The following is a 27,557-nucleotide window of genomic DNA, read 5'->3' as shown; positions in this document are numbered from 1 at the left end:
CGACAACTGAGGCCTCTCTTGGGATTCTTACTTCGCTCAGCTTCAATTCATTCACATTCTCCTTTTCGTCTCATCATCTTCCCCCCTTTTTACAAATTGGATTACTTAAACCATGGACCTCGTTCTAAATGGAATCTAGACGTGCAAATGGATTTGAACGCGATCGGTATAATATTCATGGGAATTAATTTGCAGAATTTAGGATTGTGAACAGATGCTTTTCATGCTTCGGTAGTTCTTTATCTAATCATACTTGGTTAATTGATATATTTTGAAGTGGTTGGATTTCGCGTTGGACATCATTGTGTGCGACGCGGTTTCCATGAAGCCGAAGATGGATGAAAGTTGTTGGTGGTCGTCGACGATACCGGCGAGTAAGAGAGCCTCGCACGTCATCATCATCGGGTTCTTATGCGTAACCCTGGCGGCAGGTTTATCAGACGATGGCGGGTTGCAAACGAGAAGAGAACAGGCCGACACGAGGCAACATCACCAAAATCAGCAACAACCTCACACAATTTCAGCAACAATCAGAGACGCTGACAACAGCGTGTTGCTGCACAATCTCTTAGCTACAAAAAACAGTGCCAGCATCAGCACAGACTCCTCCGCAACGGGGCACAAATCCAGTAGTCTTAGCAATAATATTATTAATCAAATAAAAGTATCAAACATTACATCGTCTTCGTCGACGATATCAAAATTAACTGCTTCAGTGCTGTCGAGATTAAACTCTTTGCCACCCTCATCATCATCTGGTTCAAATAGAATAGAGCGAGGTGAGAGGTTGCATAGCTGGAGCCCAATGAGTTCAGACTCGATGCTCGAGCACCACCTACGGACAGGCAGCCAGGCCGACGCCGAGCCCAGTCGGAGGGTAAGGAGAAAAGCATCAAGTCGAGGGAGTACCCTTATTTACAACTCCAAGCAGCCGACGCAGCTTTTCTGTAGAACCAACTTTCGCCTTGCCGTTCACGAGGACGGAACGATAAACGGAACGAGGGATAATATGGATGTATATTGTAAGTATACTCTTCTTCTTTTGTTTTCAGAATAAAGAATGTATCTCATGTATCTCGAGCACTTCTTAAGAATAGTAGAAACATTGAGACAAGCAAACAATCTTGAATCATGGATAAGTTTAAGTAAATTAAGTTAGGCCAGGAGGCAGACGTCTCATTTTACTAGCATATTTGATTTAAAGCATTCATCACTATTTTAAGGCACATTTACTTTCATCCCAGTGCACTTGTATGGTATACAGCTGAGAAGTAATCTGCTATGTATTCATAATAATTCGACTTACGTACCACAATAACTTTATTTCATGTACATGAAAAACTGTCTTATAATATGTAGGCCTATCCACTGATATGTTTGTAGCAAATATATTTTTGTCTGTTTAGTTTTGCTGTCTGTGATATAAGCCAGTAAACTAAAAACCTTGTACGACCTTTCAGATTAGGCTAATACCCGAACAGTGATTGGAATTTAAAGCACTATTGCCATGAGGTCGTTTTTGTTATCCATACTGTATAAAGAACGTCCATATCGCAGTTTCAAAATCAATATGTTATTTAACAAAAAGGGAACGAATCTTAAATTGAGCTGTTCATTTTTTCAATCTTGTATATCACGAACTGTATCGTGCTTATTGTAAGAAAATATCGAAGGGATGAAGAGTGAAGAGAATCTAGAGAGAAGTTCAACGCGGGCATTTTAATTAGAGTCATATATCACGAATCCTCGATCGGATAAAGTGATTTACTTCGCAAATCAAAGGCATACATTAATTCCTGTGTCAACGTGCTTGTGTATCAGACACACACGATTAAGTAGATCGCTTAAACCAAGGAGCCTAACATCTCCTTGCTTGAACACTTCGGTATAGCACAGGATTGATGTAAACTATGAATGTGTGACGAGATTAGCACCAAAAGAAGAAAAAAAACATAAATTCGTCCCTTACGTTTATCATAATGTGATCATTCTCCTTCTCCCGCGAGAACCTCCCTCCAGAGAATACTTTAATATCTTTATGTGATTTCGTAAGACAGAAATTAATGGCGTCTCATTTTGAGATAGGCCTAAGCGTTTTTTTTTGTTTAACGTCGCCGGTAGCAATTAAGGCTCTATTTTGAATATTAAACATATAAACCTTTAGGACATGCGGTAAAGTTTCGCTATTTGATAATATAATTGACACCATCGCCAAAGCATTTCAACTAGTAAAATTGGTAAATGGAAATTGTTAAATGAAATCCGACTCTTAATGGAAGTGGGGCAGGGAACACGACAGTCTAACACTGAAAGACACATTGTGTGTTCATATTTTAACTCTATCTCGGGGTCCCTTCGTGGGTTACGATTTAATAACCCATGAGATTTCGCGCTCAATTTTTGATCACGACTCAATTATCGAGTCTAGCTGCTGGTAACACGTTAACATGGCGGTGTACTTTATACACTCTCGTGTCATCCCCTCACTGTTTTAGTCCTCACGGCGTTAGTCAGGGACATAATATGAGTCACATAGAACTTAACAGGTGTCTGCGAGAGCTGGCAAAACTTTTTACCGTATTTGTTCCCCCTTCTCCTCCTTCCAACCTTTTCCACTCTACATCCATGCATGTATACCGTATGCACGACATGGGTATACTTTAGGCCTAGTCACGGTGCACTTTTTCCTCCATGTTCATGGCGAGCTCAATTTACCAAATATAATTGTTACGAAATGAAACAGCTGACATGTCCAGAGCTTGCTGTGTTGAAGTTTTGTCATCCAACACAGCTCAACTACCACTAAGGTCGTAACAATTTTTTCTGTATTCTGCGCTCACCCTGTAATAGTTTGTGGCATTTGTAACGATACCCCCATGTTAAAAGCGAGTACTTGACTGTAGTTTGGGTATTGCGAACGGTAGACGTAATCAAGTTTAAAACCACAGTTTGGGTTCTCTTTACACTGAAACTATTTCCAACCTACAATGAAATCATAAACTCGTCGAAAACATTTGTGCGTGCTCTCTATGATTTGTTTTCTTACCATGATTATGTACACTGAAATGAACTGAGCAGCACGCGAGTCATTTAAAGGGTCTTGTTCGTTTTGAAACGTGGATATTAAACGATGGCTCCTCTATATATTTTAGAGATTTTATTATTGTCAATATCGAGAACATGATTATGGGGGACAATCTGGAGGGTGGGGAAAAGTATCCATATTTGTAATGAAGGAGGTATAAAGGACTTATTTCTGAAATCGAGCTTGGTCCTTAAATATAAAGACCCTTGTTCAGAACTCGAGACTACTAGTATGTATGAATTCATAGAAAAGAAACTCGAATACTTTTCCCTTAATTATCAAGGGATTTTCATAAATGTGTGTTATTATAGTTGTAAATTCCCTCACGTTTAAACGATCACTTAATTTTTTTCTCTCTCAACAAAACTTCGAGAAGAAACGTTCAATAGGGTTTAACACTGCGAGGCACATAATAGGAAACCAGTCGTCGAAATATGCCATGAAGGAGCCGAGAGTTGTCATCCTTGTAAACAAAAAGGGGGGAGTAAATCTTGTCTCCCACATTCAGAGTCTGGTCTATAAAAATGCAAAGGTAGTTCACCTTTCCACCCGGCTAGGTCCGTGAGTGGAAAGAATAGCTAACTGGATGTATCCGTTACACTCCATAGAAGATAAGTTGACACAAGACGAGTGCTTTCAACCTTGCCAAAACTAAATCCCACTCTATACGCCTTTTTACAGTACTTAATGAGTGTCCGAAGTTATTCGGACAGTCCCTTTTGGTTACACCTTCCTGTCCATTTCGAGGAGTTTTCCGTGGCGCGATAAAAACGCCACCAGCTTTTCATCTGCACGCAAATAGTTAACCTCAATTGGTAAATAAACATTATGTTAAGCCCTCGGTAAAGGAGGGGGAAAGTCGAAAATAGTTGGGATATCTTGTTTTCGTTCTTTGGTGCTGGGAAATATTGGAGAAGCAATTCTTAAAATTAAGAAGCTGAGGTTGGGAAGCCTGTCATGGTTGGGTTTTTTAAGTCTCGGGTATACATCAAAAGTCCCGCGCTCTTCCAATTGTGTTGGGTAAATCTCTAATCCCCTTCCCCGTGTCATAAGCGATGCATTAGTATGCGTCGCGCAGAAGGAATCTCTCCTTTTTCAGCGAGAGGGGGAAACAAAAAAAAGAAGAACCCCTTTTAATTTGACTCGTTTTCTCGTACTGTCTTATGTCATCGATGTCAAAGGCCATAGCCGTGTTACTGAAATTCATCCAGAAAGTTTTGTGTGAGAACATGGTAACATGACTGATCAAGTGAAGTTTGATTTAGGGTCATGTCTATAAAGGGAGAATAAAGTACTGAATTATAAATAATACCAAATTATGATGGTAAACTATTAATGTAACTGGTATTATGATCGATCTGTATAGTAAAGATAAACAAATCTTAGAGGATTAAGTCATAAATTAGAATTATGTTGAATGGTTGCAAGTTATAGCAAAATTGAACCACATAAGTGTTGTGGTATAATAGCTAAACCATTAGATACAATGTTCGATCGAAGTTTATCTTATATGTCTTACCTCCAAACAAGTAAATCGGTTATTGATTTAATAGACTCCGAGTGAGAAAGAATTTATTTATTGGAAGAAAATGGTATGATTTTATTTTAAGGAATCGGGTATATTTGTGATTATTTTTTTTCGCCTGAAAATCGGAAAAGAATACTGAAATGGAACTCTGTTTTGTCACAAGAGAGAGATGGTATAGAGCCTTGTAAACGTGGTTGCTTATGTGTCCTACATCTCGAACTCTTGACATCACCGGCAATTTATTGAAAGACAAGACCTGCTTACCTTCCACTTTGATCTAAGACATTGACCCATATTCAGACCAAGCAAGAAAGTGATCTTCAGTCTTATTGACCTCCAATAAAACACAAAACCTGAACATCTTTACGACCATATTTGTTATCGTAGCCCTTAAGGCTGCCGATAATACCGTCTATATACACTAAAGAAAATCAGAACAAAAGAGAGGGGAATACCGTACACTTTCATGAAGTGTTGTTCACTTTATACCGTGTTCTCTTAAAACAACCAAATGGGAGCATTGTACACAGTGTTATTTCGATTGAGATCATAATTTGATGAGTGCTTTAAAATTTGTGAAAGTCAGACACGTAAGATACATGCAGTGCGTATATTGTGTTTGGCGCCGGTTTATATGATTTGCGGCGCCACATTGGACGTACGCATTTTTGTACATGGTGGATTATGGTACAGAGCGGTCAAAGGTTTGGACTGATCGCGTTGTACACGACACTGGTTGGAAATTTAGGGATAGTTTCCCCGCCAAAAATGATGTGCTTTGTCTTTTTGGTCCTCTCTTTGTCTTGTAAAACACTTTAAGATTTCCTTTATATCTCTTGCTGTCTCCCCCATCTCTTTCCGTGTCCATCTCCGTTTTTGTATGTCCCTCTCTCTTCCTTCCTTTCTCACTATTTCCTCTTCTCATCTTTTTAATTTAATCTCCCTCCTGTTTTTCTCTCCTCTCCCCTCTTCCATGTCTTCCTACATCACTGCCTTTCTCTCCCTCTCTTTCATCTCTCTTGCTCTCTCTCTCTCTCCCTTCTCTCATCTCTCTCCTCTTTATACCCTTTTCCATATTTATCTATTCATCTCGAACTCTTTGGTATCGTATACAATGGTATTCTGCCTTATACAATCCTCCTACCAGGGCATCTCTCTCCCACTACCTTTACCTCCTCCTCCTCCTCATCATGTCTCCTCCCATCTTCTCATCAAAAATGATCTTGGCATTTGGAAGCAGACAAACACGAGACAAACCAAGCCGTGATGAAACACTGCTCAATCCCTCCGACTGAGCTTTTTATTTTGGTAACACCCCACCCCTCTTACTCTGACTTATCCATCTCATGTTCTACAACTTCTCCTCCCCCTCCCCCTCCTCCTCCTCCTCCTCCTCCCCCTCCTCCTCCTCCTCCCCCTTCTTCTCTTTTCCACCCGATACCCTCTCATGAAGCTCCCGTGTTTTACAATGACCCTGTGGGACACAGTGTGGGTTTAATACAGCCAATTAGATTAATAATGTTGGAAGCTACATGTCTTGTCGAATATATAAACATTTGCCGGCACGCAAGGGCTATGATAGACTCTCCCACCACTAAGCTGAGATTATTTTTAAAGAAGAAATCGCCTTTTCTCGATGACATTCGCTTGTATTCTATGGCGTGACGATTTTTGTATCGTATATAGCCCGGTCAGGCATACGTCTTTTTTTTAATCAAAATACAACAGTTAGAACACTACATTTCGCGTTTGAGAATTGATCTCGAATTAACGTTTGATTATCACGGAGAATGGCTGAACAATGACGCTTTCATATTAGTTCAAATAAAAATTCAGTTTTAGGATAGAAGTATAGGTTCGGCATTGCGTCTGAAGGTTTTATCCTATATATTAGGGGGGGAAATGTCTTTGTGGTAAACAATAAATGTTTCTGGAAATTACATTTCATAGAAGGTTTCAATCGATTAGAAATAACAAATCACAGTGTCAATGATTTTTAATGAATAGATAATTACCTGAAATCTCGAACATGTGTTTTTAAATATTATGACTATCGCCGGCTAAGTGTTACATGTATGTACATCAGTCTATCATAGCGGTTATAATTATACACGTAGCGTATTCGACATGAACTTCGAAATCCTATCCATGCAATAAATTTTTCACTTGTATACACATACTGAAGCTTGGCTGAGAGCTAACCCACTCAACTAATAGCCAGACAAACTCCCTGCAAATTGAATCATCTGTCCCGAGGCATAACGATTACAGAACATGTAATATTTTCCATGCGGGGTTTTCATTTTGGACAGTGTTAAATGCAAGCTCGAACAAGCAGCACAAATTGGGTGATAAACTACCAAAGTATGATAAAGACGTCTTCTTTAAAAATCAATCTCCTGTGCTCTTTTTTTTTGGGGGGGGGTCTCCATTCTTCTCTCACCCCTTTTAACTCTCTCTCTCTCTCTCTCTCTCTCTCTCTCTCTCTCTCTCTATCCGTCTCTCTATATCTATCTCTCCCATACACACACCCTCTTTCTCTCTCTCTATCTCTCTTTTCATCACTTTCCCACTTTCTCCCCCTTCTTCGCGTCCCTCCCTCCCTCGGTCTCGCGTGTGTTTGTTTGTGGAAGGCTAGCGACAAAGTTTATGTCCTGTAAACATGGCGTCCGTCGCACTTGACCGTGCTGCCCTACAAAGGCCAATGCTAGCTACCTCAGTGGTATAGCCCCATGTGCTCCTACATCTAATACCATGTAGAAATACCCGAAGATATGGAGACAATTTGCAGAGAGCCGCGAGGGTAATGATCATTTATTCTGGAAGAATTGAAATCTAATTGCTACAACTTCCTACATTAGGTCGGAACCAGTGCCATATTCACCTCGGGTTATTCGTTAAATTTCGGCCATTATCTCGTAATGATTTGACGATGACTATTCATTGATAGCACTGTGGTGTTTGGTAGTGCATCTTTATCAACGCCTCATGAGATCAACATGTTTTTCAGTTTTGGCTAGACGCGTGCAATTAAAATCGTTCATGTTGTGATTCCATCTTTCTTCAACATTTAGCAACATGTTAAACTCTGTCCGGTAAAATCGTCCATGTTTGAAAGAGTTTGTCTGTTCGCGATTAGACACCATAGATAGCCAAGTCTAAAACTGTAGAAGAAAATGATGATCGATTATTATTCTACTGTTCACGCTCAACTTCGTGTAAATCAACGAATCATGAATTCTGATTTGTAGCTCGTACACGCTTGAAACGATTACCATAACAGAGGGACAGGGGAGGGGCAAGAAAGAAATATTTGGAGAGTTGAAAGTATGCAGGACCAAGATCTACTTAAGTTCTTAACGAAACGGCCTAGAAGAAGGATAAATGCAAGCAATGAAAGCGTTGATTGAAGCGAGGTTAAGTGGTCAGGGGGGTTTTCACATTAAGCAGGTAGCCATCGCCACTGATGAAATAAGGTTTCTCGCAGCCCTTTCTTCACCTCAAAAGGACCGTTCCAACTGCTCTCTTTTTTCCTGCTCACCCATTGTTATTACACATTGTCTTATGGAATGCGAACAAGCTTTTCTCCCCAAACTTTACTATTAACATACGATAAATTATGTTCCAATCCATACTATTATAGGATGAAATAATACGCAGATTTCCAAATTATTGTGATTTGAAGTGGTACAATTATCAAATATGAATTTAGAAATGACTTCGATTTATATATCATGTGACACTTTTAAAATTATTGATATATTGGTTTACAGAGCGTTTAGGGATTGTCGTTATTACGTTGTATCTTCTAGGTATGTGTATGTATCCACGTTTAAGTTATTTTTAGTAGGAAAGGGGGCGGATGATTAGCTTGATGAACAATGAATATATTGAAACAATCATTAATGTATTATACCATCGCATTACTGCGATATAGCTAAGTTTGTTGCCTTCTATCACTTCATTCGTGAAGCTCTAATGACATAATATCCAAATTGTTTTTAAACAGTAACATGACGCTGTCCTTTAAATGAACTATCTCTCGAATTTCGATCCGATCGAGAAAAAAAATCCCAAGGGTAGCCAGCGTTGTTGGTTGTCGGCTACCAAGCGTTCACTAAGTACAAGTATGTTTGCCCGCAGTAAATATTAAAGTCAATTTGATATTATGTTATTTTGTCCCCTACCTTTATGCTTACCCAGTCAACATGCGGTGGTTTACCTCTACATTTTTGCCACGCATTCCCGCACGGAGAAAGCCATTTTAAATAGTGTAAAATTGCGACCACACAGGCAAATGAAACATCCCAATTTCTATTTGATTTCGCTAATTAATGACTCTGTCCTTCCCTCGGAGCTGACTGGGATTATTAGTACAGCTCTCAACTTTCGGACTGGAGTTCAACGCTATATTGCATTGCTAAACGCTCTCTGCAGCGTTGATATATGTTTTATTCTCTTTTTCAGAATTAGAAAGGGGATTTATTGAATCGAGTACGAAAGATGAATGCTCAATATGGGAATGCAAGTTTTCGATGACCTTTGCAATGGCAGGATAATTTATGTTAAGGAAGCAGCACGTTGTATTTATGTTGCGCTCACCTAAATCGGAATAAGTCTAGCGTGATCTTCAGTAGATGTAAGACTATTGAAACTGCCTCTTCTTACCTATTCTGATAATTTAAAAAAAAAATATGTTAATAGTGATATGTATCCTGTAAAAAGAGAGGTTTTAAGAGTAATATCTGTGGAGTTACAAATTAAGGAAAAGAGATGCAAATTATCGTTGGTGATTATGAAACAAAACGGCTAAAAATGAAAGGGTTGCTCTTGTAACTTATATAGAATATTATACAATTATTATTACATGACGATATATGATAAAGAGGAACCGAAAGAAGTTATTTAATCGGACCCCTCCCTTAATCTTAATCCCTTACCATGCACCATTGAACTCTGACACAGAGTTGGGGGGTAGTGACTAGTACTTAATCACTGTCACGCGTACCCTTGTGTCGATAATTCGATTTGTTGTTAAAATCAGCCGCTAATACGACGAGTTATGAATCACAATCAACACCCTAAACATTAATCAATTCATCACAAAATAGGCAAGGAACAATTGTTACGAGTTACCATACAATGGCAGAAGCTCGATCAAAAATGCATTCACAATGCGCGGGAGACGAACTTCATTTGTACATGATTTTATGACGAAATGCTGATTTATGACCCGCGTTCGAGCAGCGCAGCGCGGCTCTGTGCTATTACAGAGTTTTGAAATGAAAAATAATTAGTTATGGCTTTATGGATGTATTGCATGTATTTTAAATTAAATCGTGATTAATCACTTGATTGATGCGATTCTGTGAAATTTTCTATTAGAATATAGTTATATGGGGCAATTCAATATGCAAAAAAGTGTGACCAAATTGCATTTAATAGTCAACATAGTAAATGTTGTACATGACAATTTTCAATATTGCTTTCATAGGGCAACACCCTTTAATATTGCAACATCTATGGAAAATGTATGGTGTCATCCCTTCCAGTGAAAAATTACGTCAGATTCTATACATGTACATGATATAATTACATAATAAAATGCTTTTGCCCGTACGACTGTTTCTTTCTAGAAATCGATAAACAACGTTTTCTGGCATTTATGGCATGACTTACAGGCATGACAATTTTTCAAGGATGAAAATATGAATACTCCAATCATATTTCACTCATTTGTTAACAAAAACCTTTTTAGCATTGAGAGATTTAACCGCAAAATGTCTACAACTAACAACGATGCAATTAAGACTGCATGTCAAAGTCATTTCCATTGTGCAGTTTTATTCGCCCTTTCTCTCTTTCTCTCAAAGCCTCTCTCTTGCTCTGTTTTGCTCTTAATAAACAGACTTAGCTGTCATTCTTATACGATTCTAACATCTGCAGGTTTGATTGGCATTTGATGAGAAGGCGAATGAGGGAATTATGAGAAAGAAATATTAAGGGCGAGACTGGATGCCAATAATTTCGACATTTCGTCACTCCATTCCCTCTCTCTTTATCCCCAATCTGTCCCACAACCTAATCGTTTATGCAGTCCAATCTTTGCCGTTGAAAATCGGTTTCGGTTTGGTGGTGCGATTAAGAGTTTTTTGTGTGCTTAATTCATCTTTTGTAGAATAGCTTACAAATAATATTAAAATGGTAATCATGGACGTGGTAGTATATCTTCTTCGAATTAGCTCAAAAATCATATTTTAGCATTCAATGAGTTGATTCAATGTTTAAGACTCTATATTCAGTTAATGACTGTTGAGAATCACCCCCTCTCTCTCTCTCTCTCTCTTTCTCTCTTTCTCTCTCGCACAAACACACACTCACATAAACACACACACACACACACACACACTACTTGTCCACATTGTTCTTCCTCTCACACTTTCACAGAGCAAAGTCGATTGTGCAAAACTTTTGCCAAATCATTATCTAGATTCATGCATGATCCAAATATTGAAGGGCGCAAACATGCCCATTGTTATATAAATTTCAGCAACTGTCATTTCTATCGAATTCGGCAATTTATTCCATTACATCCTATAAATAGTGCATGATTGCTCTCCACAATGTTTCATTAGTTTATCTATGGCCTGAATATTATCTTCATATTCTATGTTTTAATTTGAGAACATTCGGCTATTTACAAAACGATCAGAATGCTATACACAATAACGAAAACACGTGTCAGATATATTATCACAAACTAAAGCGCCCCTGTCCCCAGGATGACATAGGATTGTCAAAGATCATCATGTTTTCGTCAGGGAAGATAGCAACGTTTATCAATTTGGACTAGATGTTTTAAAATATATGCAAGCACTTTATTGTGTCTTAAGCATGTAACCTGATGCGTTTATATTCTATAGAAACAAAGGCAACTCAAGCTCAATATGACACTTGTCATGTTAAGGGCCAGCATTAGTCAAATTCCACTCAACTGAGTGCGGGAAAAGTTTGTGAAAGAAAGAAATTGACAGAGGGTGTATTGGCATTTGCATGTTTGTAGACGGAATGAACTTAGCTCGCCATTATATGACCGCCCGCTGCCTTCGTTACCAATTCATTTGGCAAAGGAAAGTTAATTAGGAAGCTGAGGTAATAGCCCTACCCGAGCCCGGTGCAATTGATCAACACTTTCCTCCTCCTCCTCTTCATTCGTATTTGTAATAATATTCCCCCTCTCTCTGCTTCCTCGGCTCTTGGCGCTTTATAAGGTCGGAGTGTGGTTAGATGATTGATTTGTAAAGCGAGAATTGTCTGATACCACAGTCAACTGATAACGAGGTGTTGCACTTTAATCATCTTCAGATATGAAATTTAGTGTGTTCCTTTCACAATTATTAAAACCAAAGCGCGTACGTGTTTTCAAAAGTTTCCCGAAGTTGGTTAAGTGCATAAATTCAGATTCACTCTCAAAAATTAATCTCAGTTTCAGGTACTACATCGGAATAAGCTACATTCTTTAAATATAAAGGACATATCCCCCCCCCCCCCGATTCAGACACCAGTTAAGGTTAGTCAGACCAAGATGACATTTGGCGTTGCAGGTTCTACGCCAGATAAGTGGTATCGGCAAAAGGATGTTGTGAATGATGCCACGCCCTGTCTCCTTCATACCCATTTTATACGATAAACGATGCTGTTTAATATCTGGTTATGCTCAAGACTCCAAAACAATCAAGCAATATCATTGAATACAATGAAAACATTCTGGTCTTACCTCTTTCAGACAATTGCCTTCCTCCGATTTACGTTTTCTTTCTTACATCTCAAACGATTCTTGTTTCCTAACTCACTGTTTTCATATAATGCCTGCAGTGGGGTCTGTGAACTTCCCTCCAGAACGGATTATATTGATGACTTATAATGTGAATGTTATTAGCACTTGCTCTTCTTTAATTGGTGTTTTCCATGAGGTCAGTGAGTGTTGGTGAATTGGTCATCACTGGTCATTAGGTGTGGTCCTTAAGACAATCTTTCTTTTTCATCAGGGAACATTATAAATTTGACACAAGAGTAATTAGTGTTGTCGATTTCGCCAGGATTCTGCAGAGACTTGTCTATATGCAGGAAGAGAGAACACATCAAGTTTACTCGGACGAATCTATATTATTATACACTGATTTAGACACAAGATTATAGGATAACAAAGAACATACAACACCTTTTTGTTTTCTTTTTTTTTCTTCAGAAGAGAACGTGTGAATAAGTCTGCTAGATTCTGAGTCTATAAAGCTTGTTTTTAGGGATCAGTTTAATTAAGATCATAATTTGAATTTCAATTTGAGGTTTGGGTTTCTAGCGGTTAGACATTTAGCATATTGAAGTTGAAAGTCTTTCATTGTAATAACATGTAGAAATCACTCGTTGACATCGTGTGAAAATCCCCAAAACGTTGAACCAAGCTTTACACAGACAACGGCTCAACCGAAGAAGGACTTGCGTGTTCGATCCGAACTTCGCCGTTCGATTCTAGCTCCGAGATATTTCCATATCTGTTTTAATTTTCAGCCTTCGATTCGCTGACACCACATAGCGAAAAGTGCATTCATTCAAATTGCCGCTATTGTTCTGCAGGTTAATAATGAAAATCTGTCATTTTTAAAAGTCTTTTGTGCTCTGCTCTTTACCGATAATTTTTGATTGCCCTTAAGAAGCGTAGTGAACAAAGGCGCGCTAGAAAGGAATGTTATTTATGGCGGTTCTTTAAGACTTTCAACTCCCTTTTTTCCACCACTGTTCAGGCAAAGTTAAGCTTGATTCAACTCGCAATGTGTGTTTTAGGTCAGATTTGTGTTATTTCTGAAAGTAAGCGTTACATGTAGCGGCGAAGTTTTGAGCAAGTCGCAAAGGAAAAGAGAAATAGAAATCAAACAAAGAAGCAAACACCGGCAGCCATTTTGTCAGACGCCCCCAGGTGTTTGGTAATGGCAATAATCGGCCCAGTGGTGAACATGGATTATCAAAACACGTCATAATGGGAAAAGTATACTTGGCTCCATACACGTGTATGTCACCCATTCAAAAGCACACAGCGCTAAGGAACTGCAAAGTGCCGACGGTTATGTAGAAAGTAACCCAACACACTCAAATCATTTTTCCTTCCTTTCAAACTTTGGGACGGGAGTGTTCTTGACTTATCGCAATTTAACGACTGTTGACACAGAATGTTTCTAAAGTAATTTCTGGCATACCGTTCATTTTTTTTCACCCTCAATTCACTCTCGTTCTGTTCTCCAAGTTTACCCAATTTTCAGCATGACTTCAGAATGTTTCTGAGGTAGGTCATTGATGAGGTGTCAGATGTGTTTTTCGTTCAAACATAATTATGCGCTGCGGTTAAAGCTTTAAAGTTAACTTTGACTTTGCATGCCTTTCTCGGAATAATACGGAATTCCATTCCTTTATTTCTATTAACTACTTGAGAGGAATTCATACCACCAGAAGTTAAAGAAGTTGTTCTTTAGTCGAAGTTGATAGCAACATTCCCTTCAATTTATATCGTGCTCTTGATACAAGTTAAAGGTCTAAATGAAGTTTAAAAAAACTTAGCTTGTTTAAAATATTTCGTACACAACACAACTTTGTACGAAGTAACAGCCATGCATCACGAGTCTACAAGCACTGAAGGTCCTTTGGAGTCATTCCCAGGTACGGGATATACTAACCCCACCACTGGGAGATCAAGTTCAAAAGTTTAAAGTGGGAGGGATGAATTATGTCCAGGTCATGACCTTCAAGCCCCAGACTAACCACCAGGTCGCGTGGCGCCAAATTTTGTGGGGTTGCCGATTTCGATATTTCATCTTACGATTTTCACCAGGAGTAAAACGGGACTCTAATATCGTAAGAATAGAATAAGGTAAAAGGCGATTATGAAATTTATATTTAGACAGAAATGTCTAGTCTAATTAACTGTATATAGCCTTTTATTAAATTGAGAAGTTTTCTTCTGTTCAGAGTAATTATTCAGGCTATCATATTGTCCTACATGTTAGTATTTTAGTTTTAAGATGTAATTGTGCTGTGTATATGGTAGACAAAATAACACGCCATTTCTCTCGCTATCGCCATCATATCCCTTCGTCCACAAGCGGAGTCAAACAAAAGCGTTTGCCAAAGTGTCAAACAATGCTATCTAATGATTTGTAACTGGTCGTTTTAAAGAGCAATTAGTTGTCACTTCAAGTGTCGAGCTCATAAGATAATAACGGGACTGGCAAGAAAGAGAGCCACTTAACAAACCGACCCTAGTCCGAGCAAGATTAATTACACACAATTCGAAAGCAAATTAGACAAGGTTTGCACTAGATTTGTTTAACACTCAAAATAACGGCCTCGTTTCTATGGCAGTTGATGATTTAGGTGTGTACAAACATCGTCGACGATTGTCTCGGTGGAATGTTGGGCAGTATAATTACGGAGAGGGAAATACGTTAGCTCAATTATTACATCAAGACGATTCGAGAACACACACACATACCACATAAAAAGCTATCACCGTCGGGACCAAGCGGGACTTAAGGTGATACAAAGTTAATCATCAGTTTGGGATTTTCTCGTAGGCTCTTTAGCAAACTATGACGCACTACTAAGACACGGGGCAGAAGATAGGTAAACAGAAACGTAGACGTCAAGTCTGCGATGACTTTTAATTACACCTTTTGCGGACGAGGTCCAGGTCCCCGTTCCAAGGTACGGGGATTCCTTCAAGAACTGGAGGAAGCGTCATCAGAGGTTTTCGGGTCCTTTGTTGATGGTCCAGTCCTTTGAAGATCTAGCGAGGAATGTTATTTTGCGTGGGTGAAGGTGTTTAGTCTTCTTTTGTCTTTACTTGCAGATTGAAGTTATTAAGATATTTCGTGACGTAGATGTAGATTGGTATGTTGCACCACATTTCAAAGTTGCTACGTGTCCTATACAGATCCACTGGTATAACTTCCGACAAAATGGTGACTAATATTGGAAGGTATTACAGTTTATAACATTTGATGGTTGAAGTAATGACACGCCGTCATTGGAAATTTCCACGGAAGGAACGAGTGGTTATGAAATCGAACATCTTGTTTATGTCTGACTTTCTAGAACAAATGAAATCGATTAAAGTAAATGTTTAAGAAAACTTGACTTAAACCAAACTTTAAACAAAAAAAATTGAATCAAATCCTAATTACTTTGAAGATGAGCTCGTTTGCTTTGCTCGCCAATTCAGCGTTTGGGTTTTCTTACACCGTTATTTAAGAATGTATACTACAATAGAAAATTACATTTAAAAGTTATATTTACATTCAATTAAATTGTCATCAATTTAAATTACCTTTAATTTTGTATAGCCTCGGCGTTAATAACACAGTCATGCGTTTGGAACCGTTCCACGAGCTCCCCTGCATGCCCTTGCTTTGTGGGTTAGGCCTACTTCGAAATTCATAAATTTATTGTGATGTGACATCAGTTGTTTCTCCATCGGCAGTCCATTATTACCATTGCATCACATAAACATGGCAATGCGCCCAACTGACATCGAGGTGCGGGACCCAGACAGCACCAAAGTTTACGGGTGGGACTGGGGTTTGTGGCGCCATTTTTAACCAATTCCTCTTGGAATGGAGGACAATTATTCCACAAACCGTCCCCCATTTTAAAACTACGTTTAGAAGTTTAATGTTTCGTTATCTAGACTCTTTGGTTAAGTTCTTGACTGAGATCAGTTATTTGTTGGGATTTTTCGAGGTTTTTGATTCGTTTTGAGGGCTCCCATTCTTTGTCAGAAACCTATCCTGCCTCTCTTATGAGACTAACCCCATCCCTCGATTTCTCGGGTGGCGGTCGGTCTGCTTAGCATCGTGTCTCGATGCTGAGAGAGGGAGAGAGCTGGAGACGGATTTTTTTTTATTATTTGTTTGTGTGGGCTGGTGATAAATTGGTTCGAGTTCGCCAAAAGGCAAGGGGGGCTGTGAATGCGGCGGACGGTTAACCTATCTTGGTACTCTATATCAAAGTAAAGTGCGATCATTTGTTCAGTCGTCCCACCCTATAGACAAATTATTACAGTGCCAGAGAAATACGAGCATCCAACTGCCAAACACAAAGACATCAAAATGGCTAACCAGGTTCCCATCAAGTGCAGCACTTGAGTACACACGTAAAGTGTACCTCGCGTCATTATAATGTATCCAAAAAAGCATTGGGCTTTGGAGTATCATACGTTACGTGTTTATTTTGACTTTATTAAACATGACTGTTTATTGTGCAATCCTTAAACAATATAATAGCGCAGCTTATACAGACATTATATAAAAGCATAATATGACCCAATTTGATATATTGTATTCATGAAGTGGTGTCCTTGACATGACATCAGTGTTCTAACTGACAACACAAACTATCTGAAATTGATTTATTAATGAGATATTTTCAGCAATAAGTATCCCCTGTTCGGGTCTGTTTACATGTCATGCTTCCATTGTTCAGCTCATACAACATGATATGTGGCACTACAGCTTTCAAATTATGGATACGCAATACATATAACATGCAATAGTACTAGAAGCCCATTCTCAATGCACGTAATTGGTAGGATGGGTTAGAAATGTTTCCCGCATAGAGAGTTTGCGGTGAATTATATCTCGATTATGCTGGAGTTATTACTCCAATAATATCTCTATATCTGTTACTGCATTGCCTCAAGCGTCGAAGGCTGTGAACAGATCACTGGCTTTCGGCATCCCGAGTATCATGCATTTGGCCCAAGGTTATTTTGATTTACAACCGGATGAAATATGAAAATTAGGAGCTTGGGTTGGGGGATGGGCCAAAATGTCTGCATGGTGAGAAATAGAAGTCGCATAATCAAAGTACAGCTTCCTCTGTATTCAGTTAATTTAGCTACTGGTATTATTTGGAGTTATTATCATCATCGCCTTATCAGTTATTGTCAGCTCTTTTGTTTTATGCATATCAATCAACCAAAACGTATCCGACGGAGAAAGAGAAAGATACATGTTTACATTTCTAAACAACCTTTTTTCATATCAACCGTTAAAGGGAAAATAGGAGATATGGTGGTGGATATTATTCATCATTAATAATCATTGATTACTTAAAAGATAAACAAACGAAATTCATGGTAATCAATTTTTAAAGAGTTCCAGGGCGATAGTTTATTTAACCCAATGGGTCTAAGTAACTGAAATGAGGGCAGAGCCTACAGTTACAAGGGCTATGTGAAGGGCCAAAGTAACCTTCCTCAAACGCACGCACACAAACTCACGCACACATAATATCTCCGTATTATTTCGCCTATATTCACTTAGTGTACACTGCAATCAGGCCCTGATATGAAACGATACAGGCGGTTACACTTCATACCCAAACGTTGCTTTAGCATTATGAACAGATATTATTTTAAAGCGACATGAATGATCATAATGCCAACATCCGAAAGTAGATAAGGTCGTGGATTTTTTCTTCTTCTCTCTCCTTCAATTATTTGCTGGAGCCTGGGTCCAATGAGTCAATATGGAACATTTCTGTTGTTTTTCGTTTCCCGAAAAGTTAACCAGCTAATCAGGAATGGCCTCGTGCCATTTTGGCGGGCGGCCATTTCTGTTCTAGAAAAAAGTACTTACAAAACAGGGATTGTCCATGTAACAGAGTTATGATATGGCCAAAACTTGCCGTGTTTGTTAGCCTGTTTTCGTGCAACCATTTTCTTTCTTGTTTCATAGGAGAGAATGATTGTGATGTTGAAAGGATTGGGGTGGTCCTCATTAGAGGTACAAGTTGCAAATCAGTGTTGAAGGGCGAGGAATGCGTGGCGTGGCGGGCCAGGTAGGGGGATCTACTGGCCGCCCGGCCGGTCGACGCTGATTAAAATACCAGTCGAGTAACATCTAAGAGACCCGATGCCTGCTGTCTGATTCGCGGCCGAGGGAAACGTACTCTGGTCGGGCAAGATCGACCCTCAGAAGACTTATTGCGAAACAAAGCAGGAGATAACTGTTTGTGTTTTGTCCTGAAAACCTTCCGAGGAAGGTCGCGTGTGCTCAGGTAGAATTTGTTCTCAAGTTGAAGGACAAGACAGTCTATACGTGCATACACTCCATCTTTGGTATTCGTCGTCTGTCTTTGAATCATAACAGATAGGCTTAACACAAAATACAATAACACTTTTTCTTCGTCTGAAAGTACTTCACAGACAAGAAAATAAGGCAAACAAATTGTAAAAAATAGGGGAAGAGGATAGCGAAATCACATTTAGTATAAAAGACAAGCACATTCTATAGGCCTATATCATGAGACATTTTTATCGTGTGAAAGTCTCTATATTTTTGTCTAAAGAATAATACGGTTCTCGCCATTAAAATCAGTGATGATGAGTAGATATGATATTATAATGGAACGGCGTGGATGATGGATATATAAAAATGGAATTGAGACGTGGTGACGCAGGGGTTTAGACATAGTCTCAGTTATGGTTCGGGTAGCTGTTCTGACCACAATCATGCTATTCTTGTCTCTCACCTTCTGACTCCCGGCACCGTGATTAAAGCCTCTTGCATCGAACTTAAATCTTGAGAATTTGCGACCTTTCTTACTTGGCTGCAAGATTCTTGAATATGCCCTGGGAAAATGGCGTTATGACAGAGCTAGACACGAGGCCGAGAGTGACTACACGCACCTGTGGCATTGTCTATTGTATCTGTAACAGACGGCGAAGAGCGTCTGGGATCGAATGCTTCATCATTACTAATGAAGATGTCTTGAAATCAAGCATACTTGGGGCCCCCGTTACAACGCGAAAGGCTTCCGTAGTCCAACCAACCCCCTTCGGGAGGGGAGCCCCTTCAACGATTTCCCACTTGTTTCCTCGTAACGAGCTGGTCAAACAAAACAGATTTTTCAAGAGTGCAACCGAACTCTTCTGGCATTCTCTTTCTGAATAGGAAGAGAAGAAGTGGATAAACTCATTGCAACTCGCGAGAGGAATCGTAACAAGAAAATTCGCCAGTCTGGACTTTTTGTCAAGAGATGTCGTAATACTTGTCACTTTTGTGGACCCTCTTAAAAACGCAACGAGTGACACAAAAGCAATCGTGTAGCTCTAAATAAAATGGCCAATCAAACAGGTAAAATGATGGAAAATAGTCTACATGGCTAATAGTTTCTCAATTATTGTCAAGTAATAGTTTCTCAGACAACGTTCTGTCCCTTTCTTGAATGAAATATACAATCATTGATAAATTACAATCGCACTTGACAAAAACCAGAAAACATCAGACTTTGGTTTCCTTTCGCTTTCAACACGTGATAATAGCATCCATTATCAGTTGCATGGAAACGCTTCTATAAATCGGAGCCGGAACGGTTCGAAACAAATGTCATCTGAAAGGCAGTCTCAGAAAGTACTCAGAAATTATTTGACATGGATAGATCAATGCCAGTTAGTCTATTAATAAACAAATATAAGCCGTACCCAATGCAAATGTTGAACTTATTGTTCCCAGAGTTCAGACTATACCAGAATTTAAACGGAAATACGATGTCTTGTTAACATGGGTAACCGTCTACCTTGAGCTACTATGGCACACAGAGAATGAATGACGTAGAAAACAATCTTCAAATCTCTATTCATTGCCCTTTAATTTTGTTTGTTTTTTAAAAACGAACTTGGGCATCAAGGTCACTGGCTGGCTTGAAACAAATTCATATCAAAAAGGACTCATAATCTGAAACAAGTTAATACTGTCGAAAAAGGTCCACAGTGATCTTGGGAAGTCATATGTTATTGCAGAATACTCGAAATACAAATCCCTTATCTTCCAGGCATTCGTTTCTCTTTCGTTCTTGAATGATCACCCTTTCGTTTTGTCATTTGTCTTCATTTATTTTCGTGTGCGGGTACTCGTCGTCGCTTGACCAGGTCTTTAAGCCAGTCCTTCTTTTGTCGTTTAAGACCTTATTGGTAACACGTGTAACCACATTCTGTTATTCACCTCTCGAGTGCTCAAGTGTACCTGTTAAAGGGCCACTTGAGGACCCTCTTCTGCGTGGTGATCCTAGCCATTGGCCTGGGGGCGCTAAGCCCTAACGCAAACTTGTTTTCTCGTTCTGTTTCTGTCTCATTTCATGCCCCTTCACAGCGCTGCTAAAGATGGCCCAACAACACAACGCAAAAATACCCGCTCTAGAATATAAAAAGAAGATGGGAAGGGGGAAAAAGGAAGAGGGAGGGGGATAAAGGTGTTTAATTGGAGACGTTACGGTATGTTTTGGTTACGGAACCATAAATAAAGCACAAATGACACAACTTTCCTGTTCAACAAAGAAATAAATGAATAAAACACGCAGCCAGCTAGGAATTGGTTTAAAAATAAACCATGCATGATACGTGAGAAAGAACGAGAACAAATATGATTAATGCCCATCTTCTACTCTTCAAAAGAAGTCAATTTTTCGTCACACATTTAAGCGTGTCACATGAAATAATACCGAGAGCTCCAAGTAAAATAAGAACATAGTTGCATGGTTGAATTTCTTACATTTGAACTCACAATACTTTGTTTATACAATGTGCCAGTGCTTTTAAAAGAGTTGTATCATAGGTATTACTTAGAATTGTTAGTTGATAACTCAGGGCATGCTGCTCTTATTTAGCACAACTTTATATTATATTTTTATGTAACGGTTTAGAAGACAATTAGTTCGATTGGTGATTATTTGTTGACCGTCAACCGCTAAAGACGAGCAAAACAGCCACATCAATGGGCGGCCGGAGCTCGGCGGTGCGTTTACATAACGGACCTCCTCTCGCACAAAGACCAAAACGGTTAGGGTATGCCCGATAACTTGACCGTAAGCAAACAGGAATGAAAAGGTTACGGAGTGTCTTATTGTTGTTGGTAACTAAGGGCGTGAAATAGACCGCTTTGAGAAGTTAACATCCTGCGGAAGATATTGAGAAGGAACCATTTTCAAAAGTATCCGATATCTTCGAGCAGGGGGACAAAAGTTTCACGTTTCCGGTGCACGATAGTGAAGATGATACAGACGTTAAACCGCGTGCGAGAGAAGGGATGAAAAATGAGCAGGAAATCCGTATCAAAATGAGGCTTAGGTTTCTGCTTGATTCTCGAAATAGAATATCCATTCTTTTTTATGATTTATGCCAGATTTATTAGTCAAGAAAAAGGGGCTAAGTTGTTGCGATTAACATTCTTGTATATTCTGCAAGTGAAAACAGCACTATAAGTGTAACTTTTGGAACGTGCACACGCGTGCCTCAACGATCATAGCCCGTGCTTCATACTCTCTTGGGGCTCTGGGTATGTTATTAAGGGTATCGGATTGACATAGTTATGCTGTCTACACGTACCAGGGATGTTTATTAGCAACATGATCACGTGGATCATGACTTATTGTCATCCCATTATGTCGTAACATCCGGGTGACGACGGAACATGATTTTGTGTCGTCACGTGTATCCGCTGGAGAACTCGGCGTCGATACACTTTATTTGTACTAATCTCATATTTCATAATTACTCCCAAACCGTTCCAACTTCTTATTATTGTTGACGTTTAATGCAAATAAGATATCCTTTAGATGGATTAGAAAAATGCAGTTAACTACATAGAACAATCGTAAATTGCATTCGTGTTAAAGGATATCCATGCGTATGTTATCGACAAACAACTAACTGCTGACTATTGTTTAAGTTTTAGATACCCTTTTTGGAAATTGTTCTCGGAATGTTTTGTGACAAACTGGAAAGAAATATATATCAAACATATCAAAAGAAAACCGTTGATTTTCACCATAAAATATGTGAACTTATATTGACTGTTCGAGGCGAGTTCGATTCTCAAATCTGCCAGTCGTCTATGTTTAAAGCGGGAAGATCATCCGAAACTTCATGTTGGTCTTTCTTTCCCCCTTTTTCTGTCGAGAATTGTCGGACGGCTGCATCTACTAAATGCCTAGCAGCCCAAATAAATTTCCCATTTTGGAGACCAACATTGGCTTTGAAAGGACCCATTAACCGCTTGCAGACAACCTCTATAAATTTGCAGCGTGATTTTGATGATAAAAAAACACGCGGGGTCGCAGGTCATCATGGAGAAAAATTCCCTGCACCTGGTAACTTGCCCCCAAAACTGCTTTAACCCGGCTACTGCCAACTGTCAACCTTTATAAACTGTAGGAGCAGTCGGGGGCAATCTGCCCCGATGTTGGAAGGGTTAATTGGGTAGTTAGCAGTCGATAGTGGTCCCATGCTAGCTCCAGAAATTTGAGCGCGGACTCCCGACCGATCAAACTAGAGTTTTTAGCTAACCTCTCGCTGCGGCGATTGGTTTTTGTCGTGTATTTTTGTTTTCCGAAAAGGGGAAAAAAACATAATAGAAGTTTTTCGCGTCTTCTCTCTACGTGACTTGGTTTGGCGGGGAGGTGGGCGGGCGGGCGGGAGGGGTTTGTTCTGAGGGAAAGTGAACGCTCAGTCGTGGCACACCCGATGTAAAGGATTTGTTCCCAGTAGGATCCCCGTTGCTACTTGACACGACCCGATAGCCGCCATCCCGCTCCGCTCGCGACAGCCAATTACCTCGTACCTAGGCTTGATCCAACTCAAACAATCACGGCATATTAAAAAGCAATCCAATCAGAGAAGTATTCCTGTCTTGGCCTTCAAGACGATGAAGAGACAAAGTACCATGGAACGATGAGGAAAATGGAATACCCCCTCTCTCGCTCTCCCTCCCACTCTCCTTCCAGCATCTCTCTATTTCCCGTTTGGAATGAAACAGCGGCACAGAAAATGACAGCTCGCATGTCAGACATAAATAATGTTTACATCCATCAATTTTATCATTCGTATTCATAACAAAGTAAATAAAATCAGTGGTGGAATACAATCGATAAGACCTTTAAAGACCCAAGTAGATATTAACATGGTTTAATAGCATATAATGTGCCTTTACTTCTCGAGTTTATTAAGTTCATGTTGACCACACACTTTGAATATTTCCCCCTTTTATAGTATATTTTTATCTACAAAATTATATGCGACATTATTACACTATCCTTATCAAATAACGAATTGTCGCCGAATGATACTTACCATTTTCTTTTTCTTTTTGGTTTTGCTCAACAGCTAGTCTTTACATCCAGTCGCAGAGGCGGAGTATTGTTTCCATCAAGGGACTTCGAAGCCAGCTTTACGTCTGTGTCGACGATAGCGGCAGCCTTTATGGAGACGTAAGTACCAATAGATAATAACTTATACAGTTATCACAAAGACTATGCTCGTTGCACACGAGGCGTTAATTCGATTGCGTCATTACCTGCGCCAATTAATCATACGAAGGCAACGACGCTAGATATTCAGCGCAATGATTGCAAGGTTAATTTTCCATTCACATTGTGTATGACGTCACTCAGACATAGTGCGTCACAGACTGCGTCAGCTGTTGACGCAGACCAACGTCAGAAATGATGCCTTTTCAACGACGAATGATAATGTAGCACGTAGTCGACTGATTAACTACTGTCGTTTTGATAACGCAACCAAAAAAAATCCTCTCGTGGCCATATTAATGCTGTCAACATTTGTCTGTGCTCTCTCTATCTCACTTTATATCTTTCTTTCTCTCCTCCTCTCTCTCCCTCTTTTTCTTTCTCTCTTTTTCTCTGTCTTCTTGTTTGGCGTTCGTTTTATTCTCTCTTTCCCCTGTACGTAAAACCATAATAATCATCTCTTTTTCTCTCTCTCTCTTTTCTTCTCCCAACCACAGACCCGAGTAAGTCGGAACTGCTACTTCCAGGAGAAGCTTGAGCCCAACTTCTTCAACACCTATGCCTACAAGATGCCGGACAGCACCAGCAAGCGACGGAGACACCGTACCCTCTTCCTCTCCATCAACAAGTACGGCGAGTCGAGGATCGCCAAGGTGCGCACACAGAAGAAGGCGCAGTTCATTCCGCTGGTTCCGCCCGAGGAGCTCTTGTGACTATCAAGAAAGTGGCGTAGGCGAAACAGGTCCGCGAAATAGAGCAACACCGAGCGCGTACGACAACAACGTACAGCCAGGAAGCGATTTTGGGGAGAGGAGTTATGGAGAGAGAGAGGGAGACAAATGGACGATTGAATCGAATTTTCTCTCAGAAAGACAGTATAATCATCAGATTTTTGTTAAATGGTGAAGCATTTGAGCATCCCTTCCCCTCAGTTGAATGAAAAGCGGCCCTTCTCTCACAGTGAGATTGATTTTTAAAGACCATGGCGCGCTGCACATGAGTAGCAGACGACAAACTGCCCCTGATTTAAGCTCGAAAGATGCAGTGCGCCACCACTTATTAGCCTACGTCACAGTGTACGCATGAGGCGGTACACGAACTTTCTAAAAAAAAGACTTTTAACAAAAACTGAATGTTCACCAGAACAGGCTGTTGCTTTAAGAAAGAACAGAAAAACACGTGCCACTGAATAATTCAATTAAAACCACACGCTGCCAAACAATTGCAAGTTATGCAATGTGTTGTATATGCACATAGAATTGGAAACGAACTGATTATAGGAACCTAAAAATGAATTCGAAAAAAATGAGGTGTAGGATTATTTTGTATTCACGTGTGCTATTGTAATAAATCGGTCAACACAGCGCATCAAAGAGGGGATGATCACTAGATTTTCGATCATCAAATTGGCAATACTGATGCGCCTTTGTTATTTACCTCATTCTGTTGATGTATTCATGTTATGTACACCTTCAATCACCATAAGAAATTCAATGTATGTGTGCTACCAGATGACGACTGAACACGAGACTACTTAACGTTCGTTAATTCAGCATAAAATTTTGTATTTTTCTCAACTGATGTTTAATTTTTTTTATCGAATACTAAATTTAGTTTGTGGAAACAAGCTTGAACAAATCTTATCGAGGTAATGTAAACGAAGTGGAGTTTATATTCTACGAAGTGTGAAGTGGTGATGTACATTTTTAACATTTCTAAATAATTTATGTAACCCACAAACTCTCATCAAATTCATGATCTAACACAATTTTAAACCCACTTTGGTTTCTTCATGGAGTTACTAGCCTAACTCCATGGTTTCTTCAAGTTAAATCGATCCGAACCGCGGAAATTCTTTCATATAAAGACTAGAAGACGATGATTTGTTTTGGTCACGATTTCAAAAACATTATGTTTGCCCTGTCCTGAACTAATACCGTTATCGTTTCCAAACGTTGTAGCAATGTGTAAGCTACATATTGTCAAGTTTTATTTGTAATATCTAACCATTTACGAAAACGACATTCTTCTTAATTTCTCACTCTTTCATGTTTAATTTTTTTAATGTGCATCCCGTTCGTACGCTTTGTACTAAACAACCAATGGCTTCTTTCTTGCAGCTATAAACATAAGGCTATCAACATTATGTGAGGTTTATATGTACCCCTTCCTGATGGCTTGTGTATCCTTCCGCAACTCTGCCTCTTACCTTTGAATTCGGCTAATCTAACAAATTTTGGGGTGTGCCCCTTTTTAACCAACCAAAATGACGATAATGCCCCTAACGCCAACACATTTCTGTGGCAAGAAGAAAATGGCGTTATGCGGAGCATGTGGACAGTCCTTGTATATTTTATTTATAGTACTATTCACGTTATATAAACTTTAAATGTGATTTATCGCGACGAATCAAAGTGTACTTAATCGCGAATTTTTAAGTGAAACGTTATGTGCATTATTTCCCATCTCACTTGCTGTCAGTGGTTTCTGAGAATGGTTGATGAGACCAGTTTCCTTGATATTAATTGTTAAATATATTTAAATCTATCATTTCATATCATTTCATGATATCATGGAATGAGGAATTTGGTATCTTGCTATGAAAATTCTTGATAATTATGAAAATGACAGGGATTTTCAACAAATAGGCTCACTGTACATGTTGTACAAAAAGATATTGATCATGGAATGTAAGAAGAAAAACGAAAAAAAAAATATGAAGAAAGATTTATATCTTTTGCTTTGTAAAGAAGTTTAATAAAGAATGATATCGTCCTGCCCTTACTTTGGACAAAGTTTAATATGGAATTGAACAAAATAAGTATTTAGATGAATATATTATACCCTCACGCATTGGACATTGTATTATGATTCGGGAGATATATGTACATTACTACCATTTGTGAATAAATGTACACATTATTCAATAGCCTGTATTTTGGACTATCACATTTTAACTAGAAATATTATATATTGTTTATAAGCGTATTCTGATGTGTATGAACTTTGACATTAGGACCGATTCAGTTGCTCCGTATAATCATTTTAGTAATAAGAGCTGCTCGTTATTGAGATCAAGGATCTATGCAAGGTTAGTCTGAAATCTTCCAATGTTCTATTCTAAAGTTTTAAAAATCGTTTTCGAAGTGAAAGGTGACGAAATTTAGAGCGACACACCACGTGTTCAAACAAATCTAACTTTTGTTTTGTCTCCAATAAGAATAACCTGCCAATGCATTGCTGAGCAATATGCGAGAGTGGAGATACGTGTAGATTTAAGAAAAAAAAGACGTGTTTGTATTATATGAAAGTGAAAATACAATCGGAGAATGGCGAAGAATATAATATATTTTTAGACGTAATTTTTATACTCTTTAAGTTATTTAAGAATTAAAAAAGAAGAACGCGATTTGTATTTATTGAGCTCGCTATTGTGAGAGAGATACGTCGATATGAAATCAACTACATGCCTTTGATTATTGAGTGTATTATACTTTATTACAAAAATTGATTAATTCTATGTTTATGTGATTATTACACATGATAGCTGTATAGTTCATGTATATTTGGCATCTATAGCTCAATGGGCGGTGC

The 27,557-nt window shown here is 39.0% G+C and overlaps 1 protein-coding gene across 1 annotated transcript; it reads left to right on the top strand.

The window, feature by feature from the left end:
* On the top strand, window positions 1-24,676 carry FGF (fibroblast growth factor). The gene is given in 3 exon segments (NM_001124764.1): window positions 1-1,022; window positions 23,821-23,924; window positions 24,461-24,676. Coding segments are annotated over 3 exon segments (1,020 nt in total). The 5' UTR covers window positions 1-322.
* The last annotated feature ends 2,881 nt before the right edge of the window (window positions 24,677-27,557 follow it).

This window comes from Strongylocentrotus purpuratus, unplaced genomic scaffold (genome assembly GCF_000002235.5).
Source record: "Strongylocentrotus purpuratus isolate Spur 01 unplaced genomic scaffold, Spur_5.0 spur5_scaffold_11, whole genome shotgun sequence".
In the NCBI taxonomy this organism is placed as follows: domain Eukaryota; kingdom Metazoa; phylum Echinodermata; class Echinoidea; order Camarodonta; family Strongylocentrotidae; genus Strongylocentrotus; species Strongylocentrotus purpuratus.
Note: the sequence above shows the minus strand (reverse complement) of the source record. Positions and strands in the feature narration are given on the sequence as shown.